Source organism: Amphibalanus amphitrite, unplaced genomic scaffold, assembly GCF_019059575.1.
Source record: "Amphibalanus amphitrite isolate SeventyFive unplaced genomic scaffold, NRLGWU_Aamphi_draft 000911F_arrow, whole genome shotgun sequence".
NCBI lineage: Eukaryota > Metazoa > Arthropoda > Thecostraca > Balanomorpha > Balanidae > Amphibalanus > Amphibalanus amphitrite.
This window is the reverse complement of record NW_024882405.1, coordinates 1-22,955: the sequence shown is the minus strand read 5'-3', so window position 1 is coordinate 22,955 and position 22,955 is coordinate 1. Positions and strand designations below refer to the sequence as shown.

At 48.4% G+C, this 22,955-nt stretch overlaps 2 protein-coding genes across 3 annotated transcripts; both read right to left on the bottom strand.

Moving 5' to 3' along the window:
* Positions 1-7,395: 7,395 nt before the first annotated feature.
* LOC122367963 (lectin BRA-3-like) lies at positions 7,396-7,860 on the bottom strand. The gene has a single exon (XM_043341533.1). It carries the CDS (start codon positions 7,858-7,860, stop codon positions 7,396-7,398), a length of 465 nt encoding a protein of 154 aa, XP_043197468.1.
* A 1,986-nt stretch (positions 7,861-9,846) lies between these two features.
* LOC122367961 (serine/threonine-protein phosphatase with EF-hands 2-like) lies at positions 9,847-20,178 on the bottom strand. Of its 2 annotated transcripts, XM_043341530.1 has the most exons (7): positions 20,000-20,178; positions 18,886-18,969; positions 17,467-17,652; positions 16,277-16,529; positions 14,668-14,828; positions 11,806-11,890; positions 9,847-11,315 (listed from the first exon to the last, which is right to left on the bottom strand). In XM_043341530.1, exons 1-7 carry the CDS (start codon positions 20,147-20,149, stop codon positions 11,116-11,118), a joined length of 1,119 nt encoding a protein of 372 aa, XP_043197465.1. In that variant the 5' UTR covers positions 20,150-20,178; the 3' UTR covers positions 9,847-11,115. The 2 variants fall into 2 exon arrangements, with proteins under 2 accessions (XP_043197465.1, XP_043197466.1); XM_043341531.1 differs by lacking the exon at positions 20,000-20,178 and having other exon boundaries at positions 17,467-17,655; positions 18,890-18,969.
* Between the last annotated feature and the right edge of the window lie 2,777 nt (positions 20,179-22,955).

Below are 22,955 nucleotides of genomic sequence, written 5' to 3'. Positions count from 1 at the left end.
TTGAGTTAGCTGACCGGCCGGGCGCGGCGCAGGGCCTCCGGGTCTGTCGGTGGCCGGCCGTAATTAGATTATCCGGCGTGTGGTGATTGTTGAGCTGGCCGCACCACCACGTGACCGAGGTGATGAGCAGGTGCAGACGCCGTGATAGAGACGGGCAGAGATGTGCTTCTGCCTTCTGATCAGACGCTGTGGCCTGTGGTTAGGCGGGAGGGGTGTCTCTGAGTCTGGTCAGATAGACGCTGATGGAGAGGAGGAGGAGATGTCCCTGGCCAGCAGCAGTAAAAGAGGCGGCGACCGGGGAGGAGCATCTCTGCCAGCCGCGAAGCATGTTTTGGGCAGGGATGTGTCTATATAGCAAAAGCGCAAGCAGCTTGCCATGAGGAGTAAAAGCTCTTTATTTTCGGCCTCAATACTAATTTATCAATCAAAGTAAGAGTGTCTGGTTACGGACGATGTGAGTCTTTTCGTTGAAAAAGACGGCGGCACTTTTTGCTGCCTACTATTATCCGCGAAGTCCTCTGTGTGTAATTTTAGCCGCGTCTCGGCGCTGTCTCACCGGGCCTCTGCAGGTAGGAGGTCGGGGGAACTAATAACCTAAGTAGTGGGCCGCTCTCCAGAAATGGAGCACCGCGAGTCACCGGAGCCGGGACCGGCGGGCCGACGACGGAGAAATTTAATCTGCCGAGCCGAGTCCCCGGGGCCGCGGCCGACGCCCGAGTACCGACCCCGGGGTACCGATCACCACAGTTACCCGGCGCAACGGGCAAACTTGCCGAAATGAATCCCAATCCAATTTAAACTTGCTAACATAGTAATGTGTCTTGGACAGAAATGTACCCGCCGGCGGCGTTTCTCTCTCTCTCTCTCTCTCTCTCTCTCTCTCTCTCTCTCTCTCTCTCTCTCTCTCTCTCTCTCTCTCTCTCTCTCTCTCTCTCTCTCTCTCTCTCTCTCTCTCTCTCTCTCTCTCTCTCTCTCTCTCTCTCTCTCTCTCTCTCTCTCTCTCTCTCTCTCTCTCTCTCTATCTCTCTCTCACTCTCACTCCCTCTTTCTCTCTCTCTCTCTCTCTCTCTCTCTCTCTCTCTCTCTCTCTCTCTCTCTCTCTCTCTCTCTCTCTCTCTCTCTTTTCCTCTTGCCCCCTCTCTCGTTAATTAGATCTCTTCATAATATCCTTTGTTTGCGTATGTTTTGGTTACACTTCATATGCCTTAGACAGAGCTCATCTGCCCACAACGTTTGGGCATTGTGCTATCAAGCGTACATACAAATCAATCTAGAAACGAAAACACCACAACAATGCAGCACTTCCAAGTAAGGTCAATGCCGTAAGCGGACCAAGCCACAACACAAACAATGCTGGCTACAGGTCTCTATACGCCCCACTGATTCCCTGCTGAAACTGTTTTTGACGGTCCAAATGGAATCCGGTCGGCTCAGTGCGGAGCTGCTGAGACAGAAACCACAAGTCAGCGGTTTGTCCGTCCGAGCGAGAGCTCTGCGCTGCAGTCAGAGAGATCATCATCCTTCACTCGACGGATCACAGTCGGCGCGGCCCGGATCTCGGTGTAATATGTGCGTCGAGATCTGCCAAATACGCCGGATGACTGTTTGTGTCGTACTCTTGTGTTGCTGATGTGGTAGGAAAAAAAGTTTTTTTTCGAGTTTCATTTGTTGAGCCTTCTTTGACCTCCGTTTACCTCTGGGATCTGACATTTCATCTGGCCAGGAACAATTACCGATATAATTACCTACTTTATGTTTTATCCGCCTTTCGATCGTCGCTCACAGCGTGTCCTTACATGACACAAAATCCGATATAGACGGGTTTGTTGAAACACCTATATAATATCCCGTCTAAATGTCCTTTGTCTAATTCAGGATTTGAAAGCTTCGATGTAACATGGCATGTCCATAACCTTTGAACTGCAACTTCTATGTATAATTTGGCGGTGATTGTCCCGCAATTAGCGATGGGTGCTAAAAGCTTTACGCTACCTCATTCATTCGAAGCGCAGCAGCTGCTGTTTTTGTCATCTTTACACCGTCAATGAGAAGTACAATGTTTCTTGGCCTTAAGCAGCTGCCTGTCTTGATTTTGGATTGGGGTATGCTGGTCGCCCGTCCTACATATATGTCTCGCGTTAGGTGACCGGCCATGTTATAGTAGTCCCCCATTCCATGGAACTGCGCTCGGTGACCGGTCATGTCAAGGTCACCCCTTCTCGGAACTGCGTTCGGTGACCGATAATCCGAGGCGCGCATCGATCCCCAATGGAGCGGCACGGTTTGATACAGTGGCGTCGGCACGATACAGCGCCTCACTAACGGACGTCCATCAGCATTTTCAGCACATTGGCCGCACACATGGCTCGTAAAAACGACCGGCCGCCGGCCCGCTCCGTCTGAAGGCGCTGCTGGTGCTGGTATAGGCGGATCGGCGCCCAAATGGACCTACACGACCGCTGTTGCGTCGGCTATAGGCTGCAGAAACGGAGCGGCTTTTATTGGCGGGGCTATTGCATGGTTTATAGGGTGCGGTTTCAAGGTGATTTAAGTTTTGTGGTGCAGTTTGTGTGTCGTTTTAGCCTGCGTGTAAGGATATGGGTGGCTGATGAGAATTGTTCTATGCGTTATGCACGCTCATTTGGGGACGATTTAATCTTAGACGAATTAATATTTCATTAGATAACTGGTGTTATGCAAAGGGATAATTTGTCCGTCTGCATTCTCTTACTTCTCTGTCTTAGTATTCAACTGAAACATGTCGGTCTATTCTGCGTTCTCCATTGCGAGTAATTAAGCTACAATGGCTGCCTAAACAAAGGTCTGCACGAGCGCCCCACGCAGACCCTCTCGGAAGTCGAGCGGCCGGAAGTAATAACAGGGGCGGCAGCTCTGTTGTTTCAAACTCATTTGCTGCTCGGCTTCTGAGACGCCCTATGCAGCCGGCAATATCACTGTGCGAGCGCCGCGGCGGCTGCTGGGCTCTGGCCGCCCGTTTCGCAGCGGACCGGGGCGGCGGCGGCCGAGTTTAATCCACTAAGTGGGCGGCGGGCGGCTGCGCCGGCCGCTCGGCCGACCTCTGACGGCTGGGCTGACGGACGGCAGCCGTGCGCCGGATGACAGTAAGCTGGCAGACGACAGATGTCAGCTGTCGGGCGCGGTCAGGCCGCCCGAGTCGCCGGCCGCACCGCGCGGCCTGATGAAAATGTGACGAGCTGCCGCCAGCTGTACTGGAGAGCAGCTGCTACCGACTGAACCGAGCACCAGCTGCCGTCAGACGGCCCGGCTACTAATGGATATAACATGGACATTAGGCCAGAGCACAGTTGAAATGCGACCAGCTTATACAATGTTGGACATCGTAAGGGACATCTGGCACCACTGTTTGAGATTATCACCGCACTCAGTCTTCGGCTGATGAAGGCAATGGTTATGAAATTTCAACCAGCATAGGATGCAGAATGCAGATGCTGCACTGCAAATATCACATAGTAGTACAAAAGTGGCCACTGCTGCTATATAACAGCTAATTACTTACACTGAAAACTTTTTTACCATTTCCTGAAGGGTAAACCCGCCATAGCATGGTAGCTTGACACACAGACGTTTTTTACCACCTTCCAGATGGTAAATTTTACTCTTTCATGAAGAGTAAACTCGCCAGGGAGGGGTAACATGACACACAGACGTTTTTTACCATCTTCTGAATGGTAAACTCTTTTGATTTACTCTTGTCTAGAGTGTAACATTTTTTGGGTTACACTCTTTGAAAGGGTAAATCTTTAACGGAACCCTTTTTTAGGGAGTAACGCATCATCTACTCTGTGCTTTACCCTCCTACAGAGAGTATATTCTTATGGCCTACCCTTTGTCACATGGTAATGTTTACTCTTTCCTTTAGTGTAAACCCCCCAGAGGATGGTAACAGACCCACAGACGCTTCCTTCAGAAGCTTCACGAAGCTTCTGTTAACCGGAGCTCACCAACTAAAAAAAAATGTTTCAAGAGCAACAATGTAGGTATATTTGGCTTCCGTACAAACAATACGAGGGGCACACCAACCATGAACATTGTGAGACTCTTCACTTATTCATACAAATTTATACAAAGCGTTCAGCAATGCACAAGCGGTAAATAAACACCACGATACAACTTGAATGCAATTTGAATATGAATACAAGACATTCAGCGCCTTCATATTGGATTAGGCAGAGCGCACAATATTTGAAGTGAGCGACGGCGTTCCTGGGTGGTCGCCCGTCTGCGTGAGATAATGAGACTGGATCACTACAGTGCAAGGCTTTTTCAAAGTCACCAACAAAATGCATAAACTTGTAGCATCACAACAAAATTAATGTACGATACTCACAACACTAGGCCACGTGGCCGTGCACGGGGTCCTGTTAACCAGGTCAAATTAGCACCACTCAACGGCACGCAATGCTCTAGCACATCGGTACTTACAATAAAATGTCCACAGAGGCTCTATAGGCGATGAACAACACGCAAGCACAATCACCAACGGCCACGCCGCGCGGCACCGACACTGCTCACATCCGCTCTCGGAGACCAACGGCCGAAAACTGACAGATGCGCGCGGCCTTCAAACCGCAAACGGCCGATCTCGTTTCTGATTGGCTGATTGTTTCCATTTCAAATATCATCTTCACGAGGGTAAACAAGATCCACGCATGAAACGACTATCTGTACCCGAGTCACGATACCCAGGAGGAAAGAGTTTTCGTGATGTTCTGGATCGCGAGAGTAATATTGATATTTACATGGTAATAATACTCTTCGCTGGCGAATAAGTTCATATTAACCACGTACCGTTACTATGAACATAATGGTAGCAGCGAGTTACCCTTTCAATATACTATTATCTTGCGGGTTTGATGAAAATGAACTCTCCAGGAGGTAGTAAAAAAGTTTTGAGTGTATAGCTTTGTATTTTACATGATACTTGACAGAAAAGGAATATATTCATTCAGAAATTGGGCATTGGTACGATTCACAGTTCACAGATTTTCAAGAAGATCCTGATCTTCCACTCATCGGAGCAATGAAAATTCTCTAAATTTGCGATGCACATTGTGCAATGTGTAATGTGTATGGCTGTTAATAGCTGATAGCATAGGTACCGATCCGTCCAAACAATACGCCCAACTGTGTCCCAGTCAGCACTCAGCAGTCCCAAATGTCAGCGCCTTTGTGAGACACCCGGGACCTTCGAGATCAGTCGAGTCCCTCCCCGGTGCAGTCGTCACTGCTGAGCGTCACTGCGTCACTGCAGTCGTCCTCTGACTCCACCAATGCATAGTGATTTCCCGACGGCGTTCGTCGCTTCCGCGTCACCAGCGCCGCACCGCCAGATCGTCACAGAGCACGGCCGACGCGACGGAGGTCGCGGGGCGTTCAAACGGCCGTGCCGGGGGGCTCACGCTCGGCCGCCCCCGTCCAACCCGACCGTCGGCGCCGATGGACGCACTTTCCGCTCGTTTTGCCCGATTGGCCCGGCTGTAGGGAGATAGAGGGCGGCCGCCACGCGATCGTCGAGCCGAGATCGGCGGCAGATGAGGCTCGAAGGTCGGTGATAGTGCATGGGCCGTATGGGCGGGAGTTTGTTCGGGGGATGGTTATGCTGCATAGGTATCGGCTGAGAGAGCGTGGGTGAACGGGCCGAGTTGGCCTACAGACTACTATTGGAGGGGGGGGGGGGATAACTGCGCTGCATATCGATTGTGATGACATAAATGAATGGCTGCGCTGCTTCTTTTTGTGCGTGAATGGCTACCAAAAATATCCGCACGTTAGCCTGATAGCAGTGTGAATCTGGCCGTTCGATATCTCGCCAGCCGGAACGCCTTTTTCTGCTCCCGTCAAAACAAAGGATTACCGGCATGATGCCGTCAATAACCAACGCCACAATCCACGCAGTCAGGCTTTCGTCGGCCAACTCTGACCCGGCAGAATTACAATGCACCGTCAGTAGATCTCAATACTCATCAAATGATCGTGTGGCATTTTTATGAATAAAAATGTTTATTTTCATTCATTGTTCTTCAGCTTAGCGAGCCAATGTCACTGACATGTTGACTGCTTATTATTTTTATGAATGGCTGCAAGGAGTTACGAAAGATTGACGCCGCCTACCAATATTTTACTTTTCAGTTGCCTTCTTGACCCTGGTGATAACAAGTCAAAGCTAGGTTGTATAGGACAGCTATTTATGAAGCTTTTTTTTTCTCATAGATAGTTGATCGGTTCTGAACCACGAATCTTTTGATGGACGATGGAAGCGGCTATGTAGGTCATAAAATATTTGCGAGGCTATTTTCTGATGAAATATTTCAATAAGTTGGGGCGTGTCAGAAGTCAGAACTGTCGGAATGCAGGTATTGTCCTTGCCAATTTGCTTAGTGGCAATGTTCGCAATTAACCCATTGGCAATTGAATAAACGACGCTTTCATTAAGCTTTACAAATGATGTATTCATAAGTGTGTGAATGCCGCCCACACAGTCTGGTGAGTGGCAAATTAGGGCCTTAGCCGCTGCGCTGATTAGTGAATGCTGGCTCTGAGTTCTGACCTACTCTGACCGCTCAGTTTGAATGGTGATGATTTACCATGGTGATTAACTATTTATCAGGATAACGGCATTTCTGGTTCCAAAGCTGGGTGCTCACGTGAAACGTTCGAAATTGATTATGAAAGGTGTTTTCAAGGTAATGCTCAAAGTCAAGCCAAATCAGCTTCAACAATGAATTTTCCCTTTGTACGCCTCGGATGTTCACCGCCACTTTCAGACTTCAGATGCATCATAACTTACCACTATATTTCGTATTTTCGGCGCCTTTCCCACTACTACAGATGTCAACAGCGCTTCCGTTGTTTCCACTCTGTAGCTGTGGCCCACTCGGAGCCACCTTCTGCCTTCATTGTGGAGAAGGCCACACGGCCGGCAGCTGCCCGGTTCCCAGGGACCATTAGCGCTGCTCCCCCCCCCCCCCTCCCCATCGCCTCCTGTGAAGAGCGAGCGTGCGACTGTTCGCCACAATAGCGCTAGCCAGCGATACAACTTTGTCCTGTGACTCATACCATATGTTTTGTGATGTAGCGATCCATAGTTGTGAGAATTGATTTTTGTTTCTTACATGTGTATTTGTCATTTTAGCTCGGTTTCGAACACTTGATTATTGCGCATAAATACCTAGCTGCAGTCCATTTGTCGCGCTGTTTTTACATAAGCTCACGACATTCTTGGTATCAGGGTAATTCTGTTTGGAGATGCTTTTTTAGTATTGGCACGATGTTCTCAAATACATTGTATGCAAGTCTCAGTCCTCAGATCAGGTGGGCCATCACCCATGCAGGGCCACCTGCTCCTCAGCCTCACTAGACGGCCGTCGCTGTAACATTCTCCGCTTCCACCTGACACAAGAAGTAGTGCGGGTCGATGCAGCGGTAGGTGGCCCACTTCCCTGTGCCGGCGTAGTTGGTGATGACGCACGCGTCACCAGTGGGGCCGGGCTGGTCACAGTACCAGTAGTGCCAGTCGTCGGCCGATCCGTCCGACCAGCTCCAGACCCCATCCACGCGGCTCAGCCCGAGCCAGGCGCGGTCGCCGCCCAGAAGGGTCTCGGCGATAAACGCGTCTGTGACCAGGTCGTGCACTGAGGGCTGGCGCGCGGCCGGCTGGATGGCGGCGCATATCTCGTTGGCCGTCTCCCACTCGATGGTGTAGGTGGAGCGGTAGTAGCAGCTGTCGCGGAACGCCACCCAGCCGGAGGGACAGCCCTCCGAGCTTACCGAGACGGCGAGTGAGAGCGTGACGAGCAGCGCACGGAGAGAGGGCGTCATGACGGCGGTGACTGGAGAGGTGGCGAGTTGTACGATGTCTGACCGCCGCGGTACCTCCTGCAGAAGTGTTGGCGACTGGTCCACTAGGCGTACCGCAGAGACTGCCAATGGCGGAGACGGGCGCTGGGGGTATATCTGCCGAGCCGCCGCCTGCTATCTGTGATGACGGGACACTCTCGGAGAATCGAGCAGCTGCTGTGGGACGCCTGCGGCTTCTCACGCGCAGGGTGGCTTAGTGATGATACTGTGGTATTAGGCGTCATACTTATTCAGCGTTTTGTCTCGTTTTGAAATGTCATATTTAAGCCATGTGTTTCTTGCTGCATTGTAGAAAAAATGTTTGTGCTACCTCTGTCGAGCTGTCGAGCTGGACGAGCTGTCAAAAATCAATAGGGTGACCTGTGACATGTTAATTCGTCTCGACAAAGTGAAACAAACAAAGCCGTAATTTCCACACCGTATGTGCAGGGCTTTTGATGTTAGTACGATACACAATAGTGATGTCAATTACGGAAAATCGAGATACCGATACCAAACCAAATACCAACAATATCCATGGAAAAATAACGAAACCAAACCGACTTGGGAATATGAAGAAAATACCGACTTTATACCAAATTCTCAGCCTCTTTTACATTAGTGAGGATTCATAATATACCAAAAAATACCAAATCCACTCGCCTTGAAATACCAAATACAGGTGTAGGTACCAAGTTGGTATCGGTTTGGTATCGGTATACCAAAAGGTTGGTATCCGAATGACATCTCTAATACACAACATTGAAATGCATGCATGCAGTTATTTTATTATTTTTGAGTTCCAAGTTTTCATTGATAAAACTTGGAACATTGCAGGAGGAAGGAAACATTTTTAACTAACTGTTACCTACCTATTTCTAACTTTATAAATGTTTATCTACTTCTTGGAACTCAACCAATGTTTTATGTGCGTGCGAAAAAGTCATAAGCATGTAAATTGCCCTAAAAGTATTTCCTAAAGGCTTCAACTGGGCTTTTCAGTCTTCCCTTGCCTCCCATACAGCCTCAGTATGCGGCGAGGGCAGGCATGAGGCAGGTGGCGCCTCCGCTGTGTGGCTCGCCCAGTTGCAGCGCCACCTCTCCCCTGTCTCGCTGTTCGGATCCACCAGCGCCGTCCGCTTGGTCCATCGACCTGTAGAGGTCGCAGGCGGCACGTCCCGACGTCCGTGTTTTCCGCCAGATAGCACTACTGCAGGGAATGTGGTGCGTTGTGAGTCCTCGCCTCATCTGCTGCTCAAGTTGTTTGTACTTTGTCAGGCCAGGCATTGGTCCACTGACAGGCAGGTAACCAGGGATGTTGAGAAGGGTTGATTCTGGTCAGCGATGGGTCATTTCTGGTGTGGGAGGGACCAATACTCATGCTCAAGGAGGGGGCTCGGTGCTGCACATTGAGGTCCGACCAGTGCAGCAACGGGAGCGCACGCCATCAAAAACATTTAAATTTTACTTGTAAGTAGCTTGAGATTATGGAGACAGCTATGTGAGCTATGTGAGGAGACAGCGATGTGAGAGTTCCCTGGCCATATGACCATATTCCCTGGCCCTATGGCCCGGTGGTAATTCCCCGTGCCCCCGACACTCCGTACTTCCTGCATGTCAATCGTATCTCCTTATCATAGCGTCATAAATAATTACTTTGCCCATTCTGACACTGAACAATCAGATAATTGAATCAGCAACAGTCAATCAATTATTTTGCTCTGTGGACAAACGACAGTGCACCCAAAGATTTACCGATAAGCCCATTCCCAGGTCACGAGATAGGTATAGGTACAAGGTAATCCGTGATCTGACTATTTTTTTTTTAACAAATCAACTGTTAATACTTGGAAACCAAAATCTTGTTTCAAGCCCGCGTTGTTCAGCCCATGCCTTGCTGAATCATTTTACATGCCGCGCTGCTAACTCATTTTCCGCCTGATGCCATGTAATTATGCGTCAGACTAGGACTGGAGCAATGTTTATTAACAGCAATGAGATGAAATATTCAACGAGAAAAACACTCGACCTTTAGAAGCTCGCGAAGCAGACTGGTTTCATTCGATACAATACTCCTCTCAATATGCACCGCTCAATTCCACAGGCCTTTTGCACACGCAGTAAACATGAAACAGCGCCAGGCCATTGACATTCAACTCCCCAAACGGTATTCAAAAACCGACCTCACACGAAAGAATTAGGCTACCGTTCCGTGCCTCAGTACCCCATGCAAGCTATAGTGCGGTATCGTAGCGGGTGGTCCACAAAAATAGGGCTCTTTCGCCGCCTTGGGACATTTCAGCCGCACACACCGTTTGTACAAATGTAGCGCGAGGTGATAAACTCCCAAAGCACCGTTCATACGAGTATAATGAGGCCATGTCGGTATGCCGCATATAATTGATATCGCAATAATTCGGTAACTTCACTCAGTAATAAACGAATTCCAGCACTACATGCTCGTATGTCTGAGTAGCCTAACGTAGGTAATTATGTTCCGAAAAGTTGCCGTGAAATTGTTGTTTGCTATCGCCTTGTTCATTCTCATTAGCTTGCTTAAATTCTACAATAGCAATTCTACTTGAATAGCTTCCAAACTGCTCGCATTTTATTGGGTTTCTGGATGGCATTGCATACCTAATTAGCCCTTCCAATGGTTTATTCTCGGCGCATCAGTAACACCAACAGTAAAAAACAACTCGCGCACCACAATAATATCAGATGGGGCGAAACGCATTGGAGGAGCGCATCGGCAGCGAGCCCAGGGTCCGTTGAAAGCTTCTGTATGTTTCGCTTTAAGCGACAAAGTAGGATAATGCGACCCTAATGTACGCACACAATAGCAAGTAGCCACATTCGCTAATGACTAACAATAGAGATCTGGATATAACAGTTCGGGAATAGCCGTAATCGACTAGGAAATGGTCCTTGCCGGTCAGGATAGATTCTCCGCCCACGTGGGTCAACAATTAAACACACATTGGTCATATTGTGCTGGAAAAGACGGGCGTTATCTTCCTCAAACCCCTCAATGAACATCGGACTAATGTCGCCACCATGCAAGAGGATAACATCCGTCATCACTTATCCGAGCCAACTGGCATCGTGGGTTCACATAGGTATCTCATCACTCGAGTTCTTTGCACACTACGTGAGTCTGACGTCAAACCTCAGTTCGTGACGTCAATGTGTGACGTCACACACATATCATTTCAGCGTCGTCTTCCTTCCTCAGCATCAGGTGTCGTCGGTGACATAGCCGCTGTCCATGTCTACCAGACGGAACGTCTCCAGGAACTCGTTGAAGTCGATGAAGCCGTCCTTGTTGATGTCCATACTGCGAGCCATGTTGACCATTTCGTCGTAGGGGATGGGCTCGCAGAGGTAGTTACGCAGCAGAGAGCACGCGTCGGCGAACTCGTCCAGAGAGAGAAACCCTGACGGCACGGAAATGGGACGGGGTTATGATGAGAGAAAACCTGACGGCACGGGAGAGGGAAGAGAATATAACAAGAGAAACCCTATCGGCACGGGAATGGGAGGGCAATATAAGATGGCATGTGGAAGGCACTTGCCCTTCTCGTAAATAAGAACAAACGACTGAACTCTAAGCACTGACCGGTGCAATACCACTCATTATGGCCCCTCACAAGCTATTGACAATGTGGCAGGTAATGTCAATATCAATCGTGATAAATAGCAGACTGGCTACTATCAATTTATATTTGATGCGAGGATGTAATTCACACGAACTATTGTAAGTTTATTTACTCTGTTTCATGAACTTTACACTCCACTGTTAGCATTTATCACTTTATTTCCAAAGTTGTATTTCGACGTCGGATCGCAACCATCAGAGCTTGCAGAATGCAGGTGCATTACTCTTTCAGCTCCAACTCAATGGCCGAATTGAAAGGTCAATCTTACCTGAATGGTCCTTGTCGAGTATGCGGAATATCGTCTCCAGCCGGTCCCGGTTTCGATAGAGAGCCTCGACGACGCTCGGACTCTCCTGTGGCACACACACATGAACCCCGGGTGACGTCACACACTGACCCACTGACGTCATACACGGGCTGGCGGTGTCCCGGCCATTGATCGTTGTTCGTGGCCCACCGCACGCTGAATGATGCATACATAATCAAGCTGTGTGTGCGTGAGAAGGGAAGTGCAAACAGTTGATGATGAATAATACATAACAACAACACCGCACTAAAAAAATCCAATACATGATGAGCGATGGCATGATGTGTCATTATTACTCGTAAGCCGGTGGGTCAATATTACAGTATGTGATGCAAGGTACCATCTTATCAAGCGCGCGATACACGCAATATCTTAAGAAATATCCCAAGACGCTTAATACTCAATGTGACATTGCAAAGATGCCAGCCTTCTCGGGTGTCATTCTCCGAGTATATGATGAGTGGCAGGAGCAGGCCAGCACGTCACATCTCCGATAGCGTCTCTGTCTGGGGACTGGGGCGTCTGACGGGTGCATGTATCGTCTTCTGCCGCCATGGAGACTGGGGAGTCCCACCAGACTCGGGCGGAACGCGTCCACTGATGGAGTCACGCCAGGGGACATTTTATCCGACAGCGGACGAGCAGTCGCGGTGACTCGGCTCTGATCAGTCGCTGTGGCTCGGCGCTGAGCACCTGCGGCCAGCACGGAACAGCTTTTGTTTAGCTTGGACTAGCTTTGGTCTAGCTCGGACTAGCTGTAGCCCAACTGCGGCCTAGCAATTGGGTCAGTTTTAGCCTACATGAGTCAGCTTTAGCCAGCTGCAAGTTTGCGGGAATGTAGGCATAGGGAGCGGTAGGTCACTGAAAGCTCCTACTGAGCTTCTGCGCAGTAAAGTAATTCATAAATGTAGGGGAAGATTGAGCCTTGCCTTTATCTTTGTCTACATCATTTTCCATTTGGGTGGGAAAAGGGTATGTTTTTCCCCCGCGGGATATGAAGGCTTACGTGCGGTCGATGAATCCGCTTAGTGTGACAGCCAAAAAGATGGAACAGCTCCGGGAATAGGCGAGGAATAAACAGCAGCCTGCAATGGGACCATGATGGTGGATATACTTACAACAAACACGTTCTCCCTTTTATCCGAACCGAACAAGGTCAGAATAGTCAGCGGTATAGACAAAATGTTCCACAGTTCTTTTTTGTTCTTGCCCATTTCTCGTGCCAACCGCTAGTTACATTTCAAAATGACTTTCGCGACGACACGGAAATGAGAAACGGTCACGCTTAAACGATGGTCGGTCTCGCTGAAAAAGGACAACATCTTGTAGGCTATAGATCTGTTGCTCAGGCCAGGGCACCTATAGCTGGTTGGTTGTTTGGGTGGTTCTTAGTAGGTGTACTTAAATATGGTGACGGGAAGCTGCTCAATTACCTTGATAATATTTACGGGTTCAGATGAAAGGTTCCTAGCTTAGATCAAGAATCATGCCACATCAGTAAATGAAGGAAAATGGCAAAGTGAATTATGGAACTGTGGAATCAAATCATCATGATTAAGAAATTCATTTGGGACATGGAGCAAATGTGCAATGTGCATCCTTAGTTCAGCGATGGGAGAGCCTTTCAAAGCGGTATATTACTAATCGGACCCCGTATGTGGTGTCAGTTTGATCTTGATTGGGTCTCTGTCCCGCCTCCCTTAGGTGCCGTAACTCCGTAAAGGCTCCTGGTGTAAACATGCTGAGATCAGTAGCCTTGCGAAAATGGTAAAAACAGCCCCAGCAGGACGTGAGGCGAGCTAATATATGGCTTTCTCCGTGATAGGTATTGACGTGGGGGCTCAAAAAGAGATTTGTGAGGTTGAAGAACCAGCAGAAATATCGATGCTTGCGAGTTTTAAGCTATTCCAGAGCTGGCTTGTCTTTTCTGGACGCATTTTTGTTGTTTGCGTAAGTCACTTAGCTAGATAGTGCTAATTGGGATGACTAACTATTACGCTAATGTAAAGTTTCTATTGTTGGAAGTGTTTGCCATCACATTATGCATAGCGACAGGCAAATGCCAGAAAGGTAAAGTTACGTTTTATTTTGCATTCCTTATGTTGTGTATTTCTAAACTTACGTTCTTTTTTCTTTCAAGAGATGTATTCCGAATGCTTCACTATGGATAGAAACTGAGCTGCGAGTTTTCCACTCGGATTTCGCATTCATTTGCAGAAGACGACCTCAGCTTTGAAATCAGAGTCCCCCGAGCTCGTAAACAACGCTTCTTGGCGCGCGTGGTCCCGACGTTTTAAGTGTTGGAGCGCTAACTGTACATACGCGTATAAAGATGCTAGCTGTTACAGCGACTGATAACTCGACATAAGTTTTGGGCAGCGATCGTGGAACTAATCGCAACATTAGAAAGACCACTTGTACATTTGCATTTAATGAAGTGCAGCCTTAATCTGTTTTGATTTAATAAGTTAATGAATCACCACGAACGAATGGAATTTACTGCCGAGAGAAGCAGAGACCAAGAGGCCAAGAGAGACACAAATCTAGTATATAAAAGCGTTAATTTACTGCAGTTGAATACCGTGCTATGATTTTGAGTATAACAGCACATAAAACAGAATATGTTACATATAATCACAGGCGCGGTGCTGGCTCCTTATATCTATATTTCCTCATCTTGGCCCCTGGTGTGGTGCCGCGGTATCTGTGGGGCCCTAACCCCTCAACTCGGCACCTCGCATGGTGGAGGAGCCTGTGAAGTAACTGGATTCTCCTTGGCCCTTGACGTGGTGGCCGTATCTACGCGGGCCCCTAACTCCTCACCTTGGCTCCTGGCGTGGTGGCCGTCTCGCTGAATGTGTCCAGGTAGCGTATCTGTCCGTCTGGCCGCGGGGGGACGATCTTGTCCCGCAGGGTCCTCCAGGGAATGTTCGGGGAGCAGTGCTGTTCCATCACCGACACCCAGTCGGCCGGCGAAATCAGTCCTAAGGGCAGACGTCAGTCAGTCTGTCAGACTCAGTCACGGTCGGCAGGCTACTAACCAGACTGCGACTCGGACACTGCCGTCTGTCTCTGTCACCAGGGCGATGCCAGTCAGTCGCATCTTAACAGATAGGATGATCAGAATGGGAAGATCATCTACATAAGCGATGTAAAGCGTTTCTGATGGTGCCTTTCAGCTGCAATTTTTCAGCCGCTTCGTGTAGCTGGCCCGCCGACACGAAAATTAGGATTCAACAGGTGACCGGCCATTTTGCAGTCAATACAGCGCCATAAATTGCCATTCGGCTAGGAGAGCACGCGATTCCAATCTGGTTAACCATAAAGTCGCCTGTGTAACGAGAACTTGGTTCCATTCCGGTTATTCGGCTGGGAACTATGTTGTCACCGCACAGCTGCTTTCCTTCCTAAATACAAGAGCATCAACGCCAACAAGCACCTGGAAATGTCAGCGACTTGAGCAAGAAGTTAGCACTTGTGAAGTTGTGCACTTGAGGCTTGCCGTTGCATGTAACTTTTAAAAAAATGTGGACAAACTCATGTGCTCAATCCTCGGTGATTGATAAGTGATAGAGGCACAACACTGCTAGGTAGCCATGTAAACAAGCAGTTGTCCGTTTTTGGAAGATATTTCGTCGCTCTTCGCCTGTGTTTCACATCGTTGGCATCAACAGGCCTTTGTCGGAAGTGCCGCCCAAATGAGTCCATTTACGCCCCACGGTGTGGCGGCAGTCTCGTCCGACGGACGCCGTCCGACACTTCGTTACCACTCTGAGAGCGGCTGTTGTGCTTAGGAGGCTGTCAAAGAGCACTTAGTCCCAACGAGCCGGAGGATGAAAGGCTGCCCGAAGGCACGCCGCCCGCGCCATCGACCCAGCGCCGGAGCTGTGCACGGACCGGGCCCGCTGACCGCTTTTTCCTATATTTTCCCGGTGAAACTTTTCTATCTAAGGAATGCTGAAGTTGACATACATCCGGTCGCCAAGGCCAGTTCGAGAGATGAAATCATTTCATATCTCAGTTTGCCACTGTTGGGCGGATTATGATAAAAATAGGTACGCCAAGCGACAGTCGCAATTTAGGCTGAATGGACTTGCTGAGAATGGCAGATTTTGTCCGAGCACGTGGGGAAAAACCCCTAAGCTCCAACATCTCCTCTCCTCCGAACGTTTTGTTGCCAAACTTTTACCAGAGGTTCGCTTTTTGAAGGTCGCTGCTTCAGCTGCAAGCTATTCAACACAGACGTATATTCTATGTAGTCTCACTTCGTTGTTAGATAGGATAAAACGATTTTTAGATGAAATAGCTTTATTCTAACAGATGGAGCAGATGCATGTAGTTCAATAAAACCCACAATCCAACAATACCTCTTGAACTGAACAGTGAACAGCATAAGCATTCGATCTCATCCTCTTCTCTCACGGATCCTTACCTTTCCTAGAAGGATCGCATTTCTTGAACTCGTGTATCAACACTTGTTTGGAGGCCAGTATTTTATTTCGGAGCTCGGCTAGCGCAGACGCCTCCAGAGCTCCGACACGCTGTCTCATCGAGATGTACTTGGTCTTGGTCTGAGCGGTGAACTGGACAAAGTGCGGCCTCAGCTCGGGTCCCTGCAGCACCACGTAGGCGCCCCGGTTCGAGCCCGGCCCGTAGTAGTTGGACGCCGAGAATATCGTCAAACACTGCCGGAAAATGTGGGCGAGTCAAAGATTCTCAGCGCAATGTCAGCAGCTCGAAGCGATATGGGAATACAGGATACAGAGTGTAATAACACTACGTCAACTCGTGAAGTGTGAACATAGTTTTACGTTCAGGACAGAACATCTTCAGATGCTTTAAAGAGAATAGTTTGCATACTTCTTTAGAGCTGCGCTGAACTTGAAACTTTGGTTACGTTGTAGGAGACGTAATTTAACGGTTTTCTTATCAATTATGCTTCAATTGGCTCTAGCCAGCGAGTGAAGATCTTTAAGTGTGCAAGAAAATTGGGTTTGTATGCCCAATACCGCTGTAGTGATTCCAGTAAGTTTCCGCTTGAGCATGTTTTCAATCAGGGTAATAAAACGATCGTCTGAATCAACCAATCAGCTTTCAAGGAATCTGCCGACTCAAAAACACTCTGATAAGATTGGTTAATTTTGTGCTAGGATGGTGATCTAGCTCGTTGCAAGCAAGAACAGCTTCTAGGAATTGGAACATTTCGATAGATCCATCAAATTCGAATATTGAGAAGCATTGTGAGCTTCCAACCGAAGACGTACCCGATTCAGAACCTTTGATGCATTCTGTATTTGAAAGTTAGCTTCTTTGAATAACGCATTACTGCTGAAAAGCTCCAGAATCGATTCACGTTGCAAACTACTTCACATACGGTAAATACATACACACTACGCAGACTCTGGATACGTCTACCGACTCTTTTGACTCCAGTACTCGCATTTCATCTGACCATGCCATCTCATCATGTCTCTTATGTGTCTCACCATTCATCCTTTATCCCACCTTCCCGCCGTTGTACCTCCTTATAACCTCGTCTGCGTCTCACCATACTTCATAAGTCCCATGTGTCCCACCTTCCCGCTGTTGTGTCCCACCTTCCCGCTATTGTGTCTCACTCACCTTCCCCTCGTGTGTAAATTCGTATCCATCCGCCTTGCACTCGTGTGAGCGGATCAGCAGCTGGAGGTGATTGTTGCGCAGCGCCGTGGCTGTGACGTCCGGGCCGAAGTAGCAGCCGCCCCCGCGGAACGTGTTGGGGGTGTAGCCGGGACTGTTCTGCGGGTCGCTCCACAGCACGTCCAGCATCTGCAGGCGACAAAGTTCACCGGCGTGTTAGGGTAATGGAAACGTGGGGCGCACAGAATATGTATAGCATGATGCTTTGGTAGTATTCGGGTTATAACCATGCCACATTCATGAGAAGTTAGATACATTAGCCAAAAATGTTAGCATGAGTTCAGTACGCTATTGAACCCGGCACAAGTGCCACTAGATCATTGACAATGACATATAACGTCCCATTGAAAAATGAAAGCATATAATGTCATAGAACATAGTTATATCGTTTTTTATTCTTCTTTACAAAAGAGCGGCAATTCTCTTTCCAACTTATTACCCATCCAGAAGCCACCAACTACTTGACTTGTACTTTGTATGTTATGCGATGCAATGCTGGTAAATGAACTTCATGAAGACCTCTTTCATTTCAGCAAAGTCCAGGACATACGTGCCCTCAGCTAGGCCCTCTGCGATGGGTGTCGCCAAGTGGTACTATTGCACTGTAAGCCTGTAAATCCACATAGCATGTCTGCTTCGTTTGAGACGTGCCGCGAATTAAGATAGCGCCGTACCAACTACCAAAGTTCGTGGACAATCAGATCAAAGGGCCACTTAGCTGTCACAGGATAGGGAGTCGTAGGCTCGTATCGTAAAGCTGGCAGTTTGGAAGTACAGCTCTTCCGTTATAAATTTCCTTAACAGGCCATTCATGACATCGTATCAATTTTCGTAGGGGATGCTCACAAATTCGCGAGATATTTGACTGAGCCTATAAACAAGGACTAAAATAGGCCCATACCATAAAATCAGCGAGGGGACTCCTGACTATATTTGTTTCCGGAGGCACAAAAGAAGTCAAACTAGTCCAGGAATAAAATGTTGATGCTGAATGATGCATTCGTGCAATGGTTTGCCCGGGATACATACGAACGAAGCTTTATGCCTACAATAATCCTGGGTTCCAATGAGGATGGGTGTAATACGGCCAAATGACTTGAAAGCATCGCCGGCCCAAGATTGAAACACACAGTCATATGTAAGTACTATAAGTACTTTAGGCGTACTTCTAAAGCTTAATGGATTTGTCAGGCATGGTAAGTGGTGCCGAGAAAAAGAAGGCATATGCTATGGTCACTGATCAGTGATGCAGCTAATGCAGCGATCGGGGAACAACTGAACAATAAATGGCTAATGCAGCGCGGGGAAGAACAACTCAGACGATTAACAGCCATTTTCCGTCACGCTGGTTGGCACACCTACCTGTTTCCATTCGTAGTTACGACGCAGAAGTTCCGTTGGGCTTTCTCGATGCATTTGATCGGGCATCCGAAGAACGGAAGTATACTGAAAAGGGAAAGCCATGCGTTATTATTCTTATACAAATGCTGCTGAAACAGCACCCAGTTCCCTTCCATTCAAGATATGGCGGACTCTGGCATTACTTCATCTCACTGCCTTGCTCTCCGTTTCCGAAGTTGGCTGCTACGGTACAGATCAAATTCCGTTTCCAATTTTCTCCTCGAAAGCTCTGCAGTAGTATGGTCTCTGATAAACAATCATCCTCGGTGGTCCGTTGTTTACGTGACGCTCTCTCGGGCTCTGGAGATATTTCGGGTTTCTGTGAATCTGTGAAGGAGTTGTTTGGAGCTATTGTCAGTTTGCTGTGGCTTACGTGCTGTAGCTGATACCCTAGCACTGACGTTAGCGACACAAGGAAATAGGAAGGGACTTTGTGCATTACATCCACGGTCTGATCAAGAGTGTGTAAAGATGGAATAAACGTACACTGTAATACTGATTTTCTCTTTGTTTCTCCTCGCTGTTATTTCAATATTGCTATTTTATTTAGGTTAAGTTCGCCTAGGACGCAGCAAGCATTGTAGTACCTGTCCTCAGTGGCAATCTTTATTGTATTTTACATATGTGTTTGCACCATGCCACTAGCGCGTCCTGGTGACGCTGCGTCCTTCTGCCGTCGAGTAAGCCAAGCATCTGTCGCGATCTGCCTGGGGCGGCCAATACTAGCTTGTCGGCAAACATAATGGCTTCCACCATATAGGTTTTCGTGAGGAGTTTATAACACACATTTATTGCCGAGGGGGAGGAAAAGAAAGGCAATATGCTAGAATGCCTAAAGAAACAAATGAATAAAAACATAAATGAATCAATGAATAAATAACGTTAGTGACTTGGGCATATTACTTAATTCAAGGGACAGGTGTACGTACATAATCTTTGATCAGCATTATCTCATCGTGCATTTTAAAGAACACAATTTGTGAACCACAATGGTCATCATTGCCCTCCACCCACACACGTCAGTACCTCCCCTCGCTGTCGCCAGGGTGCGCAAGGGGGTGTGTTGTGTACTCACCAGATGTCTGTCGACGCCCTGCAGCCATCCGATGTCCAGCTGAGAGGTGACTCCTCCGTGTACCACCAGCACGCGGTTGTCGATCACCGTGCCCACCGGCAGCCAGGAGAACACCTCAGCGAGCAGCGAGAGCAGCGGGGACGCGTGCATCTGCAGCAAGAGGAGGAGGGTTTTACGGGTATTTTTATGCTCAGTAATATATTTGTCAAATTACACATACACACAGTGCTAAGCAGGCGAGAAGGGTTACCGAGGCCGGTCTGTACCGGCGCTCCAGCACACAGGTCTTCTCTGTGCGCTCGGGGACCAGTCAGGACTTCTGACTGGGGTAGTGTGGTATGACAGTCTCCTGACTGCGGAAATGGCAGTCAGAGCCACGGCAGAGGGCAGGGCGCGGTAAATTTTTGATGTGGCGGCTGATTACTGGACAATAGATATGTGTAATCTGTGTGAATATCGTTTCAACACTGCATTTTTCTACACCAAGAAACCGAAGTAACAAAACCACTCAGCAGCAGTTGTCCCTAAGCGGTTTCGGAAATGATAAAACAAAATGGCTCGCTGGAACGAATAAATTTTGTTATGCATGTTCCTTCTTCTGGAAATCGATTGTTGATGGTGTAAGCATGGTAAAATATTTATTTAGTGAAAATAAACTTATAATATACCTTAACCTCGAGCAAACCACGCAAGGATTCTCAGCTACCAATCGCTTCATGATCATACCGTAACCGATTGCGGCAGCTTGAGCCTGGAAAAGCGACCATCTTTTTGCGAAGATCCTTTCTGTCAAGGCCGTACAGTGGGTCTATTTAAGATCTCCAGAGCCACCACGTGGCGCTACGGTCGGGGTAGGGCGAGTCCAAATCCCGAGGGAAGTGAGGTCACCGGTCATTGTGGGGGAAGGAGGGAGGGGGAGTGACGCGGTAATCACGGCGCATGGGGCGTGCGTAGCGCCGGGAGTGGGCCGCCCAGGGCCGCCCGCCACTGCGCCGAGGCTGAGGGGAGGGGATGATGGTTGCGGGTGCGTTCACTCCGGTATGGTGGTATCCTGTTCATGTGGAACCAGCAAGAATGCGACTGAAGGGAATCATTATCTCAAACAAACGGACAAGCGAGAGGCAGCGCCAGTTCCAGCCAAAATCTTGAACAATGATAATTGAAATCTAGGACGTATTCATAGCATGCAACTATTCAGCCGATAGTTGCATGATGTCAGTCTTAGGCTTTTCTAAAATGTTATTTGAGTTGGGTATTTTTTCATTTGGCACGTTCAGTTTTGATGAGTTTTATCGGGTCGAATAGAATCCGAAAAGAAAGAGTTAAAATGGCTCCGGAAAATGACCAAAAATATTTTCTCTAAAAATGAAACTTAGCTAGACATTTATAAGCGATAATTTTGACTTTTTTTTAGAGGATTTTGGGGAAAGATGTTGGCGAAAGATGTCATCGTGCTTGTCTGTGTTGCAGTAGAAGCAAAGGTTTTGGTTCGTGTCCAGATAAAACCATGGACCCGGGAGTGGGGCTCGAACTCACGACATCGCGTTCAGCTCACAGGTTACCCAACCTAAACGCTACGAGCACCTGTCGCCCCGCGCAGCTTGCTCAGTGCTACGGCTATAGTTAGGCCAAAGTGTCTGACGTCTGTCATTGTCACGAGGCGAAGCCCCTAGGTAAATGTCCGTCCCGGTAGCTCGGTCGGTAGGGCGTTGGACTCCGTGTGGTGAGAGCGCACGTCCCGGCTGCAAAAGTCCGGGTTCGAAACGCGACGTGTGCTTGACGTTTTTTGAGCTCCTGACGGGTATGGTTGTGGTTGGTGGCAGGCCGCTGCCAGACGAAGTCAGTGAGGGGATCGGCCGTGCGCGGCTATGTGCGCACGTTAAACTTTGGACTCTAAATTCTGCCATAGACCAGAAATTGCTTGATCGGAGGGTAGAGGGTAGGGTCAACGCAACAAGCTCAGCTTAGCGGGGACTCTTTCCTTATGATTCCTTTCATTCAAAAGGTTCGGGCCAAATTTATATTAAAAAGGGGGAGCCGAGCCGTGTTGGGTCGGGTTGAAGCCGGTTGGACCTGTGTCTTACACGCAATCATGGTCAGAGAAAACAGAGGCCAATTTCGGGTCAAATATTTTTATTAACTGATCTTATGTTTTTTAGCTTACACGTATAATAACTTTAAGCTTTTTTCAATCGAGACTTTATGCACAAAAATGTGGCATTCGTCCGCTTTTCCTCATCTCCTGTCACCGACTTGATTTGACCTTAAATCTTACCAGCAAAAATAAATCACCTGCGTGATAATTATTTGCCCAAGGGCGCTCTACGCAAGAAACGCCAGCCGGTCAAAAAAATTGGCGAACTATACGATATTTCTAGTGCTTGAATTATATTCAATGAAAATTTCAGGAGACATAAATAATCTTAATCCTTCGGGCGCTCGGAGCATTCGCTAGCATTCCATTGCCAGCTGCATTACCAACATCATATTTGCATTACTTTGGGTTCATCATAGTTGACCGTAGATGAACCGGCCACAGCAAACCCATGCCTCATTATCTTTTCCTCCAAGCAGCCAAGCTAACCGGCCGCCCGGCCCACCACCGCGATATGGAACAACACTGGAGTGCGCCATTTGCCTACGGCAGTGCTCCACCGCGCCGGGCTGTTTGACAGGTCACCCGCACCGTGACCTCGCCAACCGCCCCCCCCCCCCACCGCCCACCTCCCCATCGGGCCCAGCTCGGTACTGACCTCCCCTTGAATTTGACATGGACTCAACTGAGGCTCAACGCCATCTAGTAACGTCTGGAGATCCTTACTAGATCCACTGTACATAGGCTTTCTGTCAAGGCCGTATTGTCGAAAGGCTTCGCGTATTAGTTTGGTATCAGGTAACCAGTCTGCGACCAGAGTATGTCAAATGTTAGATATTTCATTATTTCTACTAGTGGATA

Coding starts and splice junctions, on each gene's coding strand:
- LOC122367961 (XM_043341530.1), bottom strand. CDS start 20,149: ATGCACGCGTCCCCGCTGCTCTCGCTGCTCGCTGAGGTGTTCTCCTGG. Junction 18,970..19,999: donor AGGGCGTCGACAGACATCTG/GTGAGTACACAA, acceptor TTCCCTTTTCAG/TATACTTCCGTTCTTCGGAT. Junction 16,530..17,466: donor AATTTACACACGAGGGGAAG/GTGAGTGAGACA, acceptor ATTTTCCGGCAG/TGTTTGACGATATTCTCGGC.
- LOC122367963 (XM_043341533.1), bottom strand. CDS start 7,860: ATGACGCCCTCTCTCCGTGCGCTGCTCGTCACGCTCTCACTCGCCGTC.